Raw genomic sequence first — 19189 nt, 5'->3', positions numbered from 1 at the left:
GACAGGTCTCCTGGCTCTGAGACCTATGTTATTTTCATTCTACTTTCTCACCAGCCCAGCTGACTCAATTCCCTTTGAGCAACCCTAGTTAAAAGCTTTGGTGGAACTAAGGTTTGTGATGACTATTCAAATAAAGTTTTCAAAGTATCTGTGCATTTCAATTACATATTCCTGTTTCCTAGTATAATGCAGAATTGAAAATTAGCCTTGTTACAATTTGACATGTCTAAGAATAAGGCTGCTTTTTTACCGTAAGGGGTGATTTGTGAGATTCCTCACTAAAAAGGGCAGGGAGGGGTATACTGAGGATATATCCAGGCAAGGCTGAAGCCATTAAAATACCAGGGGATAATTTTCACTACCTCAGGTAAAAAGCTACTTAGGCCTTTGCATTCTGGATAGTTCATTTATAGCTCTTGCCCAAGTGCCCTTGACATTGATTAATCTAGCCAAAATAGCAATGAGATGGAAGACTAGTTTAGGTTCTACTAATGTGGAACATAGAACAAATTATGTCCTTGTTTCAATGTCTTCATCTGGAAAATAGAGCTGATCATACCCACTCTTCCCTGCCTTTAGGATTAAGTTACCTCCTTTGGTCAGTGTAAGTAAATGCCCATGATGCTTGGCTGTGAACAAGGTAAGTCTCTGTAGAAGCCTGTAAAAAGGGGAAGAGATCCACGCGAAAATCTCCGCCAGCATTCTGGGAGAGACCGACCCTGCCCAAATCCAGAGGTGTAAGAAATTTAAAGGCAAGGGAGGCCCAGGGCCCCTACTGACACAAAGGGAAACCTCCTTTCCCATAGGTCTACCCTGCCACATCGACTCTTCCATCCCCATGTGCCTCTCCATCTTTACAGAGAGATTCTGGTATCTCCTCCTTAAAGGAGCAATTGCAATATCCCACTTCACCCCCCCACTCCTGGCTGTCCACCAAGAGGAAGAAAAGCAGTCCTATGTAGTTTCCACTCCTTGAATAGTGCAGTTTTCAAGTTTAAAATATGCAAAAGCAACTTGGAAAAGCAAGCGCCTGTATATAAGCAAACGGATGCAAAACACTGGACAAAATCGAGGTCCCTGTGTACATGACCAGCGTTTCTGGCGTTTCTGTGTTTGCCTGCTTATCTGGGTGATTTTGCCTTTGCACGTCTAGATAGATGAGAAGTGTATGTTTAGAGGCAATTAGACAGGAAAACAGGAAGAGAAGAGGGTAGAAATGACCTCTAGTTATTAGGCAGAGGGTTCCTAGAGCAACTGGCATCCTGCCACAAGGCCCAATCTACCCCTAAGGAGAAATGTGAAAGGTTTCAGCAAGTATCAGCTGCCTTGGCCATAGCTTCTCCCTCAGTTTGTAGGAGACCCTCCCGTCTGTGCTTCTCTGTCTGCTTTGAACATATAGTCTGTCCTACTCCCTTCCCCCTCACACATAAGCAGAATATGTTTTGAGAATGGACTTCCGAACCAAATCTGTAAGTGCTGGCCTTAGGGAGCTCCGCTTACCCCTGTCCTCAAAATAAAGCTCCGGGTTAAAGCTTCAGCTCTGGCACCTAAAGCCTGGTCCCAGAAAGTAAGAGGTATTCAGGGAGCTAGGGCCCTTCTGGGCTACAGCAGTCCTCTCCTGCCTTCACCCACGCTGCGCCAGCACTCATTTCTCCAAAGCCACCCCGCGTTAGCGCGCCGTGAGGGGAGGGGAGAAAAGGAAAGGGGAGGGGAGGGAGAAAGGAGGTGGGAAGGCAAGGAGGCCGGCCCGGCGGGGGCGGGACCCGACTAGCAAACTGTTGCATTTGCTCTCCACCTCCCAGCGCCCCTTCCGAGATCCCAGGGAGCCAGCGTGCCGGGAGAGCTGGAGGGTCCCGAGCAAACCAGGAGGCAAAACAGGCAACAGAGGAAAGAGACCGAGCTAGCCGCTCCAGTGCCGGACAGGAGCTGAAGGGAGGACGTACGGCGTCAACCCCAGCTGGGCTCAAGCGACAGCCGACGCTTCTTGCAGTGCGGCGGCTTGAAGCCGCCGCCCCAGAGCTGCCCTTTCCTCTTCGGTGAAGTTTTTTAAAAGCAGCTAGAGACTCTGAGGAAGCGAGGAAAGTGCCGGGTAGGACTGACGACTGCCTTTGTCCTCCTCCCCTCCACCCCGCCCCCCCCCCCCCCCCGTCTCCTCTCCTGTTGCTGCCTCGGCCGGCTCCTCTCTGTCCGTCCCCTTACCCGCCGCCCCCCCCCCCCCAGTCGGCCCGGCGCGGCCAGCCGGAGTTTGCAGAGAGGTAACTCCCTTTGGCTGCGAACAGGCGAGCTAGCTGCACGTTGCAAAGACGGCTCTGGGGAGCCAGGCCACCAGTGAGCCGCTTCAGCACTGCAGCTGGGACCCGGCTAGTTGGCGGTACGCGGGGCTGGCCCCCAGGTTCCCCTCATTCTCTTTTCATCTCCATCTGCACGCAGCAGCCCCCCCCCCCCCAGTTTGCAGGGCCAGAGACCAAACAATGAAAGGGCAGAGGGCAGTGAGGGCTTCAGGAGACAATTAAAAACAAAAACAAAACCCGAACCAAACCAAACAACCCCCCCAAACCCAAAATAAAACAAAAAAAGAATAACCCGGCTCCTATTTGCACCTGCTTCAGTGGACACTGAATTCGGAAGGCAGAGGGTTTTCCTTGTTTTTGTTTTGTTTTCTTCAAGACTTGGGCATCTTTTGACTCTACGCTCCCAAGATTTCAGGAACAGACTGTGAGCCTAGCAGGGCAGATCGTGTTCAGCGCGTGTTTTCCTGTGCAGAAGACTTTGAGGCTGTCAGAGTGCTCTTGCGTGTTTATTCCTCCAAGTTTCCTTCCCAGGAGCTTCCCGCAGGTGGGCAGTTAGCTGCAGCGACTACCGCATCGCAGCCTGTTGAACTCTTCTCAGCTAGAGAAGGGGAAACGGGGTAAAGGAATTAGGTGGAAGAGTCAGTCAAGCTCAAGGATGGAAGTACAGTTAGGGCTAGGGAGGGTCTACCCCCGGCCGCCGTCCAAGACCTATCGAGGAGCTTTCCAGAACCTGTTCCAGAGCGTGCGCGAAGTGATCCAGAACCCGGGCCCCAGGCACCCTGAGGCCGCGAGCGCAGCACCTCCCGGCGCCCGTTTGCAGCAGCAGCAGCCGCAGCCGCAGCCGCAGCCGCAGCCGCAGCAGCCGCAGCCGCAGCAGCAGACCAGTCCTCGGCAGCACCAACAGCAGCACCAGCAGCAGCAGCAGCAGCAGCAGCAGCAGCAGCAGCAGCAGCAGCAGCAACAGCAGCAGGGTGACAATGGCTCTCCCCAAGCCCAGAGCAGAGGCCCCACAGGCTACCTGGCCCTGGAGGAAGAACAGCAGCCTTCCCAACAGCAGTCAGCCCCCAAGGGCCATCCGGAGAGCGGCTGCGTTCCAGAGCCTGGAGCTGCTTCAGCCACCGGCAAGGGGCTGCAGCGGCAGCAGCCAGCACCACCGGACGAGGATGACTCAGCTGCCCCATCCACGTTGTCCCTGCTGGGCCCCACTTTCCCGGGCTTAAGTAGCTGTTCCACCGATCTTAAAGACATCCTAAGCGAGGCCGGCACCATGCAACTCCTTCAGCAGCAGCAGCAGGAGGTAGTATCGGAAGGTAGCAGCAGCGGGAGAGCGAGGGAGGCCGCTGGTGCTCCCACCTCCTCCAAGGACAGTTACCTAGGGGGCAGTTCGACCATCTCGGACAGCGCCAAGGAGTTGTGTAAGGCAGTGTCGGTGTCCATGGGCTTGGGTGTGGAGGCATTGGAACATCTGAGTCCTGGGGAACAGCTTCGGGGGGATTGCATGTATGCCCCGCTCCTGGGAGGTCCACCCGCTGTACGTCCTTGCGCCCCGCTGGCCGAATGCAAAGGTTCTCTGCTGGATGACGGCCGAGGCAAGGGCACCGAAGAAACTGAGTATTCCCCTTTCAAAGCAGGTTTTGCCAAAGGGTTGGATGGCGACAGCCTGGGCTGTTCGGGCAGCAGCGAAGCAGGGGGCTCCGGAACACTTGAGCTGCCATCCACCCTTTCTCTCTACAAGTCTGGAGCACTAGATGAAGCGGCCGCTTATCAAAGTCGCGACTACTACAACTTTCCGCTCGCCCTAGCCGGGCCGCCGCCCCCTCCGCCTCCTCCCCATCCTCACACCCGCATCAAGCTGGAAAACCCGCTGGACTATGGCAGCGCCTGGGCGGCTGCGGCGGCACAATGCCGTTATGGGGATCTGGTGAGCCTGCATGGCGGGGGTGTTGCGGGACCCGGCTCAGGCTCACCCTCGGCCACCGCCTCCTCTTCCTGGCACACTCTCTTTACAGCAGAAGAAGGCCAGCTGTATGGGCCCTGCGGCGGGAGCGGAGGCGGCAGCGCTGGCGAGGCAGGGTCTGTAGCCCCCTATGGCTATACTCGGCCACCTCAGGGGTTGGCAGGCCAGGAAGGGGACTTCCCTCCACCTGATATGTGGTATCCTGGCGGTGTGGTGAGCAGAGTGCCCTATCCAAGTCCCAGTTGTGTCAAAAGCGAGATGGGCCCCTGGATGGAGAGCTACTCCGGACCCTATGGGGACATGCGGTAAGTTTCTCCTCCTAGACATGTCTCTGAATCTAGAGTTAGTCTGTGTTCTGGGGTATCTCTCCTCTCTTACCTGCAGGAACACTCTAGAGCCTCCTGGGTACTCCTAGCCTGCCAAAGCTAAGACCTTTGTGCTCAGAACCCTCACGGTGTGCCCCATTCCCCGCCACTGAGAGCCCCGGGTGCTGGCCTGTGCCTTTCCAGATACCTTAACAACACCTCCCCTACCTCCAGCCTCTTAAAATCCTCGATACCTCATTGTGCTCTGTGTCCCAAAGGCTCCAAACTTAAATCCAGTAGTAATAGCCACCTTCAGAAGTAAAACTCTTAAGCCCTCCAGTACTTGTTCTCTTCCCTCTTCCCAAATCTGAGAAACTGGACCGGAAATATGGGCAGTTTCACCTCTTAGAGTGTGTTAGGGTTTGCCCTTCAGCCTATGGCCCATCTTGGCAGGTTAAAGGCAAAAAGACTGGCCCAAACTTTTCTCAGTCCGCCTCCTCCAAAGAAATAAAATGGAGGTGCCGGATTAGAGGAAGAAAGTCTGAGTTTTGTTCTGAGTCTGCTGTGTGAAGACGGGGTGAAGTTCCTTCCCTGGCAACAACTGAAGAGTTGTTCCCGGGTTGGAAGTCAGCAGAGAGAATCCAACCAAGGCAGGAGTAGAGCAGGCAAAGGTAGAGGAAAACAAGAGGACAACTTTCTCGGTAAACACTGGGCAGTATTTGCCCTCACAGGTTGACCATGTTGGAAGTAGCTGCTTGGGTCGGTTTTCTCTTGCAAAGTGTTTATTTTCTCTATGGAGTACAGCAGATCCACAGTCTCCTACTTCAAGTTTGCATCAGACCCATAAAAGAGGAGAATGTTCTTTTAATTAATTATTTAGCCAGGCTTGAGTCTGACTTATAAAGTGTTGGAGATTTTTTTAAAAGAATTTCCTGCTATTCCAGTGTGCTCAGAAAGTGCTTTTGGGAGGGAGGAGTGAGGCTTTTCAATATATTCCTTCATTTTAAGAACATGCTTGAATTTTTTTTTATTGAAGTATAGTTGACATGCAATGTTATATTAGACGTGCTTGCATTTTAAAACATGAGCTGCTACTTCTAACAAATTTAGTAAGAACTGTTAGGGACCTATGAGCCATAATCTTGCCCATGAGTTTTAATTAGGACACGAGAAAAGCGGTAATCAGTTTCACCTTGCTTATTAACAATTCTTCCCACATTTGTTGAGCTTCTTGGAGATCATATTGAAGATCCCCCCTCCCCCAAACAAAGATATTAGTTTATCTCAGTGAGGAAAGGAATACTGACCAAGGAACTAACTCCTCAGGTGTGCTGGGGTACTTATGTCCCCTCGGAGTTGTCTTATTATGTTTTGCTTTAGCTGTTTTATCTGTGACTTTTCCAAAATTTTTTTGTTAGCTTTAGCATCTTTGGCGACTTAAATCCAACAATTTGCCTCCTTTCACCGATGCTTTTGTTCTTGGAAGGTTGATAGAATAGTGTTAGGACAGAAAGAGGAGGATAGGATTTCATAAAATACTACTTTCCAGGCTATTGAAGAAACAGCTTCTCACCAGCCTTTACATCTTACTATTAGATTTTAAGTGTTTAGCTTACAGGATTTTCAAAGGGTTAATTTATACCGTTGAAATGTTTTCCAGTTAGTTTGGTTTTTTAAAACTTATTTTTGCAATGTGGTTATACTGTGAAATAAAAGGTTTCCTTCATTTTATAAGAACAGATTAACTTGGTAGGGTTAATTTTTTCCCTAAGGTTGTTGCTAGTCAGTTCTACTGTGAACCTTTTTGAGGGTTGGGGATGTCTCAGGTGCTTCTTGACATAACCATGATGCTAAACTAGAAACTTGTCTCTTCTGCACCCCCCCCAACAATTAACTCAGTTAATAGGGAGGAAATGGATAATTCCACATCTTTGTTAAGGGATATGTTTCTTCAAAAATATAACCTGAGATTTTCAGGAAGTGTCTATAGAAAGCAAAAAGTTCTTCCCATCAGATGTTCAGTAAGCTAGGTTATTTTATCCCAGGTCTTAGTGGAAAAATTTCTCTGTTAGAAATACTGCTTAAATTAATGACCTTAACTAGTGAGAATTTAACAGTACCCAAAGAAAGTAAAATATTGTTAATCGTTTCTGGTCTGTGGTTGCAGCACTGGCTATGAGAGTCTAGTGAAAGGAAAAACTGGCATTCCTGTCTTGTGGGTTGACGAAGAATTTTCATTTCTAGGATATAGAAAATCGTTGAGTCAGTTTTTTGAAAATTCATCAATTTCATCAATGCAACCAACCCGTCTAAAAGTTGACATTTTCTTACTTTATCTTTCTTTCCCTCACTTTGTTGGGGGCACAGTTTGGTGAAGGGCAAGGGATTTTTTAAGCCAAAGCCAGAGCTTCCACCCTGTCTGTATTGCATGCATTATATGCTAAATTTGAATTAAAGATCTAAAAATTCTAGAGGCTTCCAATAATATTGGATTCCTCCCTTTCCCAGTTGTGTGTGTGTGTGCTCATACACATTAGCTAATTGGGGGGGTAACGTTAGTAACTTTTGGAATAACTCTATGTTCTTATACATCTACAATGTTTCTGCTCAAAGGAGAGAGGCTAAAGGAGAGAAACTGAAGGTAGTCCTTAAACAAACAAACAAAAAATAATTTAGCATGTGGTTTGAACAGAAAGAATAATAAAAAGTGATGGGACTTGTGTACAACACTGATGATATTTAATGGAGCTGTCTTCTTTCAGAGATCAAACAAGACTACAACTTTGTTAATTGACCACCTGCCCACTTGACAGAAATAAGACCTTTTATATTCTAGCAAGCAGCACAATAATATGAAAAATATTGTTGGGAGTTGAGGCCCAAGGAAGCCAGTGCCAGAATAAGAGTTGGAATTTAGATTAATTATCCAGATGCAAAAAGAACATTTTAATTTTTCTCTTGGTAATTTGTTCTGATCTTTATAATAGGTAGTATTTTTGTAGTGCTTTGAGATCGGCAAATCCTGCTTTTTTTCTCTTACTTATTTAAAACGAAAGCATTTTATTAATCCCGCTGTCCATCTCCTCTCCCCTCTTCAGTTATCAAACAAATTTTTATGACTATTTTGCAAGGAGTTGTTTGTTTTCTTAATGCAGAATTTTGGTTTGGGACCAAGATAGTCTGACACTTTATGTCCATAGTTTTTGAGAGTCAGTATGTTGGGAAGAAGCATCCTTTGTCCATTGTCAGCAAATAACTAGTGAGTTATGTTTGGGTACCAGAGATCAGAACCAGAGGACCAAGTGACCACCCTGGGTGGTACCCCTTTGGAAATATGTGCAAGATGTACTGATGGAAGTCTCCTCTTCGTTGTCCACAGAGTATCGCTTTTAGCTCGGCCAAAGGTTAACATCAGTAACAGATATTTTCCAAGAAGCTTGTAGCCGTCCAATTGCAGGGTCACTTTGGGGCACTTTCTTGCCAGTGCTAATTTTACCTCATCAGACTTCCATTCTTTGAGTTGTAAACTTTGATATAATATATTGAATTTGCTGGCACATTTAATTTTCTTTTTTAAGTGTTTTTCTTCCCTGTAATAATTTTCTCCTGTGGTGTACATATACACATTTAAAACAATGAATCCTTAGGATTCTGACTGTTACTTGTACTGTGACTGCTCTTGGTGGGGATTATGAGTTGGCGTTAGGGACCTCGACATATTTTTTTTTTCTATGGTGGTATCAAGACCACCAGTTTCATTTGGAAGTCTGCTCAAACAGGGAACAGAACGTAGGCTGGGTGTGGCAAGTGAGGGACTTATTTTATAACCAAACCTGAAATCATGATTCTGAAAAATGAAAAGCAAACAAAAATCAAGTTTTGTGAGGTTGGTCAAAGAGGGAAAAGGAAACCTCTCCCCACCCCCTACCTCCACCATTTTCTCTTTGTCTGCAGCTTCCTCAAGTGCTGCCTGTCCCGGATTTTCTTTCATTTCTCTCCTTTCATGCTTTTAACTAAATGGAAAAATAGACACTTCTTTCTACTTTACAGGATATTTTCCTCATTACACCTGTGGCATGCTCCTAAAGACTTTTTTTTTTTTTTAAATCTGGAGAGTACCGATCAGATCAACCCCAGCACCTCTCTTTTAAGGCTAGATGACTTGAGGGGATTGCAAAATTAATAGCTGGGCTTTTTTAGCTTCAGGTTAAAGCCTGATTCAACAGTTGCTGAGGGAGTCGAACTCGATGGCTTGAGGACTTGGTGATTTAATGAAGTATTTTGTCAGCTGCTGTCTCTCTCTTTTGATCCCTGTCTCTGTTTACTAGCCATTCTGGCAACCTTTTCTCAAAGCCTGAAAATAACTGGACCCTCACTGAGACTGTGCTGGGTCAGACCTCCACCACACTTTCACAAGCAATATCTAAATCTATGTGTGATGGTGCTTGTTAGAAGTGTCTGGCTGGGCTGATAAATATGCCGATGCTATGTAATCATTTGAAAACAAAGAAGGATATTGAAGAAACTGTTCTACCTCAGACTTCCCCTACCAGCGAATATTCCATCAAGTTCTGAAAATGTTGAATTACTTATATCCTCATCTTAAACACAAAGCTGACTTTTTCTTTTTCATTGCTTATAATGTTCTTTACAGTTACCAGTATTAGTTGGCATTTGTCATATTGAAGAGAATTATGAAATCTCATATTTATATATAGCACCCTTTTCAAAGAAATGACCCAGTGTCTTATAGTTTACTGGCTAACACATGTAAGCTGGAGTAGGCCAGGAGGGTGCTTAGTGAACAACACTTTGCTAATTGAGGGTATAGAAATAGTTGAGTTTTCTATAACATTTATTTACCACGTGGAGAAACCTCTCTAGAGCAGCACTTCCCAGCTTTTTTTCTCCAATCTTCCCACCAGATAGAAGATGTTTTAGATTGTTTCTCAGTAAGGGCTACTTTCAGTGGCTGTTGCACAGAAATGACAGGATTGTGAATTATGCACAATTCCTTGCACACTCATGGGTGCTGCCACCCTTTCTCTCTTAAACCATTTCCTGCTGCCAACCTGCAGGCCGCATTAGGATTGAGAGTGGCTCATCCAAATAAGCTTATAGCTCTAAAGTGCTGGTTTCTTGAGAATGCTGCCAATTTAGATCAGGTAGTACCTGAGTTTTATTTTTTTAATAACAGCTTTATTGAAACAATTCATTTTCATCCATTAAAAGTGTACAGTTCAGGACGCCTGGGTGGTTGTCGGTTAAGTGTCTGCCTTCGGCTCAGGTCATGATCTCCAGGTCCTGGGATCCAGCCCCACCTCAGGCTCCCTGCTCAGTGGGGAACCTGCTTCTCCCTCTACCTCTGCCCCTGCGCACCCCCCCCCCATGCTCACTCTCTCTCTCTCTCAAATAAATAAGTACAATATTTTTTTTAAAGTGTGCAATTCAATGGTTTTTAGTATATTAGTATATTCAGAGTTGGGAAACCATCACCTAGTGTCACCCCCCCACCACCAAACACTGAGCAACTATCAACCACCAATCTACTTTTGGTCTCTATGGGTTTGCTTATTTTAGTGTTTCATTTAAATGGAATCATGCTGTATTTGATCTTTTGTGACTAGCTTCCTTCATATAGAATAATATTTTTAATGTTCATCCATGTTGAAGCAGGTATCAATACTTCATTCTTTTTTGTAACCAAATAATGTTCCATTATATGGATGTATCACATTTTATCTACCTATGCATCAATTGATGAACATTATAGTTGTTTCCACCTTTTGACTTCTATGACCAATACTGCTATGAACATTTATGAAAATTCATACAAATTTTTTATGGGTGTGTGAACATAATATTTTTAATTCTTTGGGGGCACACACGTAAGAATGGAGTTTCAGAATCCTATATTAACTCTATGTTTGACCTTTTGAGGAACTCCCAAACTGTTTTCATAATTGACTGCACCATTTTACAATCTCACCAGCAATATATGAGGGTTCCAGTGTTTCTACATCCTGCCAAAACGTGTTGCCTTTTTATAGTTGTCCTTAGTGTGTGTGAAGTGGTATCTCAAAACGGTTTTGATTTGCATTTCTTTAATGACCAATGATAGTGACCATATTTTCATGTCTTTATTGGCTGTTTGTATATCTTCTTTGGAAAAATCTCTATTCAGAACCTTTGCTCATTTTTAATTGGATTATTTGTCTTTTTATTATTGGGTTGTAAGAGTTTTTTAATGTATTCTGGATACAGGTCCTGTAACCAATTACAATTTGTGAATATTTATCACATTCTGTGAGTTGTCTTTTCACTTTCTTGATGGTATCCGTTTGAAGCACAAACATTTTGAATTTTGATTAAGTCCAATTTATTGTTTTCTTAGGTGGCTTGTGATTTTGGTGTCACATATAAGAAGGCTTTGCCTAATCCAAGGTCACAAAGATTCACACCTAGGTTTCCTTCCTAACTGTTAAGTTTAGGTTTTTGACCAATGTGAGTTTTTATATAACTCATAAGATGTGAGTAGGGGTCCGGCTTCATTCTTTTGCATGTAAATATCAACAAATGTTGCAGTCATCACCAAGATTTGTGGAATCTTTCCTCATTTAACTAAACTGTCTTAGCACCCTTTGTATAAAATCAGTTGACTATAAAGGTGAAGTTTTATTTCTAGACTCTGAATTGTATTCCACTGCTCTTTTAGCCGTACAACATGGTCTTAATTACTGTAGGTGTTTAGTAAGTTTTGAAACGAGGGAGTGTGAATCCTCCAACTTTTTTTTTTTTTTAAAGATTGTTCTTTTGGCTTTTCTGGGTCCCTTGAATTTCTGTATTAATTTTAGGATCAGTTTGTCAATTTCTGCAAAGAAGCCAGTTGAGAATCTGATAAAGGTTGCCGTTGAATCTGTAGATCAATTTGGGGAGTGTTGCCATCGTAACAATGTTAAAGCTTCTGATCTGTGACCATGGGGTCTTTTCATTTATTTAGCTCTTTTTCAACAATGTTCTATAGTTTTAAGAGTATAAATTTTGTACTTTTGTTAGATTTATTCCTAAATATTTTAATTTTAATGCTATCATAAGTGAAATCATTTTCTTTATATCCCTTTTAAAATTGTTCCTTGCCAGTATATAGAAACGGAATTGATTTTTGTATATTGACCTTGTATCCTGCAACCTTGCTGAAAGTACCTGAGTTCTGAACACCTCTGGGACTTAAGAGGCAGAAGGTTTCTGTTGCTGTACTGAAGTTAAAGCATACTTTGTCTCAGCCTATATGAAGGCCAAATAGGGACACTGTTCTCAATTTTCTTCAGCTGTAAACTGAAATTGGTAATGCCAGCCCTTTTCTGGATGCATAGAAGAATGTCTCTAAAATTATCAGGTCTTTAGAGAACAGTAGGAAAGAAACCTAATAAGGTTTAAGCAGTTAATAGTCCTCTTTTTAGTAGTTGAATTTGGAAACTATTAGCAAGAAGATGAAGAATCAATAATAATTTCTACACACAAAATTAGCATGAAGAGGTAACAAATGCAAACTAGGCCAAAGAAATAACTAGCTATATTTGGCTTATGTTTAGGGTTGCGTAAATAGCTGGAGTCATAATTTTATGTTTTTATGTGTTGTCCTTTGGATAAAGTAAATGCCACCACTCTTTCTGGTGTGTATTTCTAGATGATGAAATTGTTCATTTGCTCTCGTATAATTTGGGCTTCTTTTCGGGGATGGACTCTATAACCCTGAAGCAGAGATACAATTTACCTATAAAGGGACTGAACTTTGGCCTCACTAACACTCTAGGCTAAGGGTCAAATCTAATCAGCTACAGCTATTGTGTCCTGATAATGGTGTGTAAACGGCAGGCCACTGAACAAAAGGTCCTATGATGATCTGGCTGTCTTTACAGATAATCCTATTAAAGTGATTTTAAAAAGTACACATCAATCAACCACTTTTCATTAAGCATCTGATATATGCCTACCTCTGTGCTATAAGGAGGTCAGGGTACACAGGACACAATTCAGAAAGATTTTCAAGATCACTGCCCTCAAGGAGTTTATAACCCTTAAAAAAAAAAGCAACGACAAAAACAAAACAGAATGGCAACACTGTGATGCCAGTATGATGAGATGCTGGATTGTATGGCACAGAAATTTTAAATGTAGGCATTTGAAAAAGAAATGGATCAGTGTAGGCTGAATTGCTCAGCAGTATTACCTGTGGCTCCCTTTTATCCTTTATGGATTAAGTGGGGACATGATTGAACTCTAACAACAGATTCTAGGTCTTGATGGTTATTTCAAACACCAGGATGTCGTACCTTGTAAAGATAATGACCAGTGAACTCAAGTAACGGGTTGACATGTACTTCTGTTTTCTCAGAAGTATCACCCCTGTCAAGTTAGTTACTAGTTTCCTCCTCAGTTTCTTTGGTTATATTTTTGAACATGCTGGGAATGTGTTTTGATATCTTTGACTGGACAAGTCTGTAATAATATGAGGAATTAATTAAAATTGAGGGTGATTTATGGGTATTTTTGGTGTGGGAGCCAATGAAGATATCTAGTGCGGTGGTTAAATTAAGAATTATTATTCTGCTCTCAGGGTTTGCATTGATCATGGTGGCTTGCTTTGAGGCTCTGTATAAATAGGATTTCAGGGTGTTAGTTAAGGGAGGGAAGTGAGAAGTACAAATCAAACAATTCTGGGAGTAAGGGACACATGAAAGCTTTCTTTCAAAATCAGGGCTTTGTTGAATTAGATGATGTAGCTTTTTGAAATGGCCCACACTTTTAATCATGGATTCTGTTTTCGGTGGGTTGAGTAGATTCTTTGCTTGTGGAAGTGTAGTCCCACTATGTGGCCGCTAGGGGGACTGCAAGTGTCCTGTGGCAGGAATTCCCTGAGAATGGTTGGCCTCCTTGGGTGGATTCAACACACGACAGACTAACTTGTGCCAGAGCCACCTACTACCAGACAATAAATTATTGTGGTACTTAGTATTTTATCTGGGATGTCCCTTCCCAAAGTGAAAAAAAACCTATTTCTAGTAACACTGATTCCTTAATACTTTTTTCTGAATGTGATGCTGGGAACAGTGACCTTGGATATATTCCAGTAGCACTTTACAGTTTACAGATCAGTTTCATATCCCATTCTTACATTTCATCCTCTTTTCTACCCTGTACGTGTAGCCAGGTTTTAGGTGTAATACTTTTCATACTTTTATACTATTGTTACTCCCACTGTAAATATTATGTTCAGAGAGGTTAAGTAACATGTCTGAAGTCAAACAGCTTCAAAGTGACAGAGCTAGGATCTCTGTCCCACTCTTTCTTCCTTAAATCAAATGTTCCTTTTTTTAAAATCCCGCATTTCTCTCACATCATATATAGGAAGTAGGAGATTCAGAGAGGCAAAGGAACCTTAATTGGTATCAATGATAGAAACTGGTAAAGCTTGTAAGGCTTTTGGGTCTCTTATTTACTCACCAGACTGAGTTTGGTGGATTGGTTTGTATAAGAGTTCTGGGTGCAAATAACCTACCATCCTACTTTATAATCTGCATTTATTCAACAAATACTTATGAAACACTTATTATATGCCATGTTCTATAACAGACACCAATGATACAACAATGAACAAGGCAGACAAAAATTCCTCCCTTTCTGGAGTTTGCAGTGTAGTGAGAGGAGACATAAGTGTCATGAAGAATAACTTAACAGATTGTGGGAGCTAGAGATTCACTGTGGGAGAGACTTTTTAATATTTGTTGGTCAGAGAAGACCTTACCAAGAAGGTGATATTTGAGCAGAGACATGAAGGAAATGAAGAAGTGAGCCACAGAGATAGCTGGGGTTAGAATATTCCAGACACAGGCAACTACAAGTACAAAGGGCCTGAAATAGGAGCACACTTGGTGTGATGGAGGACAACATGGAAGCCTGTATGGCTAGTTTAATTAAGTGAGGAGTCATATGAGATCAGAGTTAATGAGGGGCATCATAGGTCTTCATTAGGACTTTGGCTTTTTTGCTCTGATATAGGGATTCATTGGATGGTTCTGAGCAGAGAAGTAATGTGATATGACTTACATTTTAACAGAATCCTCCTTCTTCATAACATCTACCACTTTTTGATAGTACATGAATTTGTTTGCTTACTTACTGTCTGTGTGGAGAAGAGACTGTAGGAGCAAGGGCGAATCAGTGATCTAGGTGAGAGATGATGGTGGCTTAGATCAGGGTGGTATTGGTGGAAGAGATGAGAAGTGGCTAGATTCTGGATGTGTTCTGATGGTAGAGCCAATAGCATTTACTGACAGATTAAATATTCATTGTGAGAAAAAGAGGAGTCAAGGCTGATTGCCAAACTTTTGATCTAAGCAATTTGAAAAATGTGATTACCATTTACTGAGATGGTGAAGATTGTAAGTAAGAGCAGGTATTATGTGAGGTGGGTAGGAATCAAGAGCTTGATTTGGGATTTATAAAGCTTAAGTTATCTGGTGAACACCCTGATGGCTTCCTCTCATTTTTCACGCAGTGCCCTTAGCTTTCTTGCACTTCAAGATTAATCGGGATTAATTAGATTAATTAGATTAGATTAAGATTAATTAGAGATCACATAGGCCTTTGGTACCCTCTCCTCTCTCCCCTTTTACTTTATGAAAGTCTAGAAAAGGGTAGAGGCTTACCCAGGGTAAAACAACAGGCTGGCAATAGAGTTAGAGCATAAATTCAGTTCTCCTGGATCCCGACTAGGTACTTCTTTTCTCAGTGTTATTCTGAAACCTTATTTGGGGTAGAGAGTGAGTCTCTTCTTCTTATCCAAACTTTAAACCAGGTAGTTAAACTAAGTAGTGGATAAAAAACCAGAACACCACAGAAATTGGCTGCTGCCTCCAATCAAACCAAAATACTATAATTATGTTTTCACTGAACCATATAACAAAATAATTTATCTATGAAAAACATAGAAAGCAGACTTTTAAAGTCTACTGAGCTTTGATCACATCTGGAACCTACAGAGAATCTGAACAGAAATGACCTGAGATCATGGGATATTATAATTCGTAGAACCCGGGAGACCATCATGTCTCAGCCAGATCATTTTATGGATGAGGTGTCTGAGGCACAGAGATGGAAAGGAACTTAACCAAACTCACATAGAAAGCTGGTGCCTTTTAGTCATAGTCTGTTCTGAGGGTTAACCATCTGTTGCTTCATTGGAAAAGCGTGCATTGGAAAAGTGGCTCCCCACTCAGAACAAATAATTACAATAAGAGCAATAATAATGATAGCACTTACTGTGTACCAAATTTTGGTGCCTTACATGGATTAACTCATTTAATTCTCACAACAACCACAGAAGTTAAATAACTTGCCCAAAGTTCACACAGCTAGGAAGTAGCAGAGCTTGTGTGCACACCCAGGAAGTCTGGCTTATAACCACAAGGTTCTAACCACTGTGTAATACCAGCAGCTTCTCAGATTAGCCAGCCATTACTGCTACCATCCCAAAAGACTGGTTACTGGGATGACCTAATTATGTACTGCCTCTATTACAGTCTACTGATCCTCAACAAGTAGCTGAGTGCCTGGGGATTAAAGTGGAGGTGGAGGGACACAAAGACGTTGGTGGAAAGAACTTGATTGTTTATAATAGGAATTGGAAAGCAGAACTATAGGAATTACTGAAAAGGGCTTAGAGTTACTGAGATGGTTGAAAATCTCAAAGCCAATGCAAACCTGGGCAATTCAGAGCCTGCCTAAATAGGAGGGCTAGCAAGTTAAGAAAAAAATAAAATAGCTGAATTTTTTAAATCAAGAATTGTTTTTGTGTGTTTTACATGTGTTAATTCATTTAATCCTCAAAATAACTCCCTGAGGTAGGTACTGTATCATTCCCATGTTACTGATGAGGAAACAGACACAGAACAATTAAGTAACATATATGACCAAGGTTACAGAACAACTGAGTGGAAGAGCTTATATCAGAACCTAGGCAGTTCAGCTCTACAGAACTTATATTCTTTTCCAATATATTTAGGGAAAGGGGTACTATTCATACTAAATTTTTTAAAAATATAAAACATAGTGCCTGAACTTCAAACACTGTGTAGCTTTTATCCTTACAATACACCTGCTTCTTTTAAGGGCTCTTAGGAGGAGAGGTACTTACCAAAGGTCACATGGTGAGTAAGTAGCAAAACCAGAGCTTGAATTTGAGACTCCAGACTGCAGACTTCTTTGCATTCTCTCACTCTGACTCTCTTCTCACACTAACTTGTATCCCTCTATTCCAATTTCTGTATCACCCTACCCCTTACTTAAAAAAAAAAAAATATATATATATATATATATATATATATATATATATATATATATATATCTTATGCATCAGCACGATTGGACAGAGAATGGGGAAAATGATCAGAATCCATATCGTTCCAGACATTGGAAAAATGGAACACAAATGTCAGGGAAAAAATGTCAGCCTGTGGAATTTGTCCTAAATGAAAAGAACTTCATAGTACAGCAAGATGCTACTTTTGTCCTTCTAGGCTCAAACACGTTGTTAGGATCCCTAGGAATTCCTGAATAATGGTTGTCGGATAACATTGTTATTACTGTGGAAATAGAAACAGGTGACTACAAAGTCTGCTTCTCTCCAGAATTTTTTTTTAAAGAAGGTGCAATCTTACCGCTCATGTAAGTGATAACTACTTAGTTATTTTGAAATTCAGCAGCACATAAGAAAAAGTATTTTTCCAAAACTGTCATACTGGGTCACCTTTCTGAAAGCATTGCCTAATTTCTAACTGAAGAAGTTGCATAAACCGAGAGTTGGGAGTAAAGATGGAAACCCTTGATGTTTGATGTTTGGGTGCAGAAAGGATTCCAAAACATGTTTTGGGTCTGTTTACTCTGCCCACTCCTCCTCTCTTTCATCTTTGTTTGAAAATACAAAGGTTAACAAGTGTGTATTATGTGGGAGTTTCCACTTGCTCATTTGAAAAATCTGTTTGATCAGCCTTTTAAATAAAAAAGACTAAATTGGACTGAGACATTTCAGTCATCAACTACCTAATAGACTGAAAATGGTAACCATGCTCATATTTTCAGATGGTATGTAGTTTCCTTTGGACACTTGCTGGACCATGCTGAGGGGCTGGATTGGTTCAAAATATGCAAGGTCAGATGTGGAATTGAATAGGGTGAGGTCTTCTTTCGGGACATTTCTAATCTTCCAAGTTAGAGTTTCCCTGTCAGAAATGACCCCACAGTGTCTGGGAAAAGCTGCATTACAGTCTTGGGCAATTAGGGTAGTGAAATGATATATTGTTGTTTTCCAAAGCCTTCTCAATCATTCCATCTACTTGAGGTCAGATCCTCATCACCTCTTACCTGACCTCTTGCCTGCTCTCTGTAGTCCTCCCTGCTGCTCTCTGATTCATATTGTATTCATCCCACCAGGTTAACCTTCTCAAAGTTCATCCATAGTATTATAAGTATTCTTTCATCAATTGGCCTCTAAGTTCCTTGAGAGTTGAAATTCTAAATTATCTCTTTATTCCCAATACTTAGTACAGAAGAAGCCTTGCTACACAGTTAGGTAATATGTGTTTGAAACTGCATCTCCTCCTCATTTGCTTATGGGTTAAAGTCTAAATTCTTTAAGTCTGGTGTTCAAGGCTTTTCATGATCTGGCTCATTGTTCCAGCCTCAGGTCCTATAATTCCCTTCACGTCTGTGAACTAGGGCTAGAAATCCCTAGTTTATAATATAATTTTGGGGAAGGAGAGGATCAGATGACATAAATGATGGATGTTAGGTACAAGTCAAGAGTCCGCACTTACACCTTTTAGATGTATGCCTTTTTTCCTTCTCCATAGATATGGTACTTAGTTCTTTAAATTATAATTATTTGTGTGCATGTCTTATATATCTTCCTAAACTGTACTCTTTTTGAGGGTAAAAATTATTTCATGGATATCTTTGTGTAAGATATACAAAATACATAGCTTAGCACTTAGCACATAGTAGGTATTCCATAAGTATTTTTTATTAAGTGATTCTGGGTCAGTAGTATTAAGTGACTGCCAAAAACAACTGATGGATCATAAGTTCCATTAATAGAAATATGAGATTCAGAATAAAGGAAGTGATAATCTTGCTCAGTTAAATTCTGGTTAGACTATTTGCAGTCAACCCAGTATTCATGTGACATTTCCTCTTGTAAAGCATAGAGAAACTGAGATGCCGGGTTGGATATGGGAAGGGAGGCAGGGAGCAGTAGACGTAAATACTGTCTCAAAATAAATGAAGGACTGTTATGGAATGAAGGAGTTAGATATTTTTCTTTAGTACCCCAAAGGGCAAAAACAATGAGGATAGATTGCAGTTTAGTAAAAGAAAATATTTTCTCAGAGTAGTTTCACTCTACATCAGAAGTTGTGAAGCTGGGCCAGATGAGTTTACTTCGTGCCTGTGTGTATATATGTTTATCAAATTAGTTGATGACATTTCACATAAAAATCATATTTCCAGCTTTGGGAATGAAGATTTGGCCTCACTGGGCCTATATTCCTACATGGCAATAACCAGGCAGAAGCAAGGAG

At 42.2% G+C, this 19189-nt stretch overlaps 1 protein-coding gene across 1 annotated transcript in view; it reads left to right on the top strand.

Annotated features, from left to right (window-relative positions):
- Window positions 1-1757: 1757 nt before the first annotated feature.
- AR (androgen receptor) overlaps window positions 1758-19189 on the top strand; it is a 188568-nt gene continuing 171136 nt past the window's right edge. Inside the window, exon 1 of the mRNA XM_045804422.2 lies at window positions 1758-4553. Coding sequence (XP_045660378.2) covers window positions 2947-4553 — 1607 coding nt within the window. The 5' untranslated portion in view covers window positions 1758-2946. The remainder of the gene's footprint in view (window positions 4554-19189) is intronic.

This window comes from Ursus americanus, chromosome X (genome assembly GCF_024610735.1).
Source record: "Ursus americanus isolate L20-20 chromosome X, mUrsAme1.1.p, whole genome shotgun sequence".
Classification (NCBI taxonomy): Eukaryota; Metazoa; Chordata; class Mammalia; order Carnivora; family Ursidae; genus Ursus; species Ursus americanus.
This window is presented reverse-complemented; position numbering and strand designations above follow the sequence as displayed.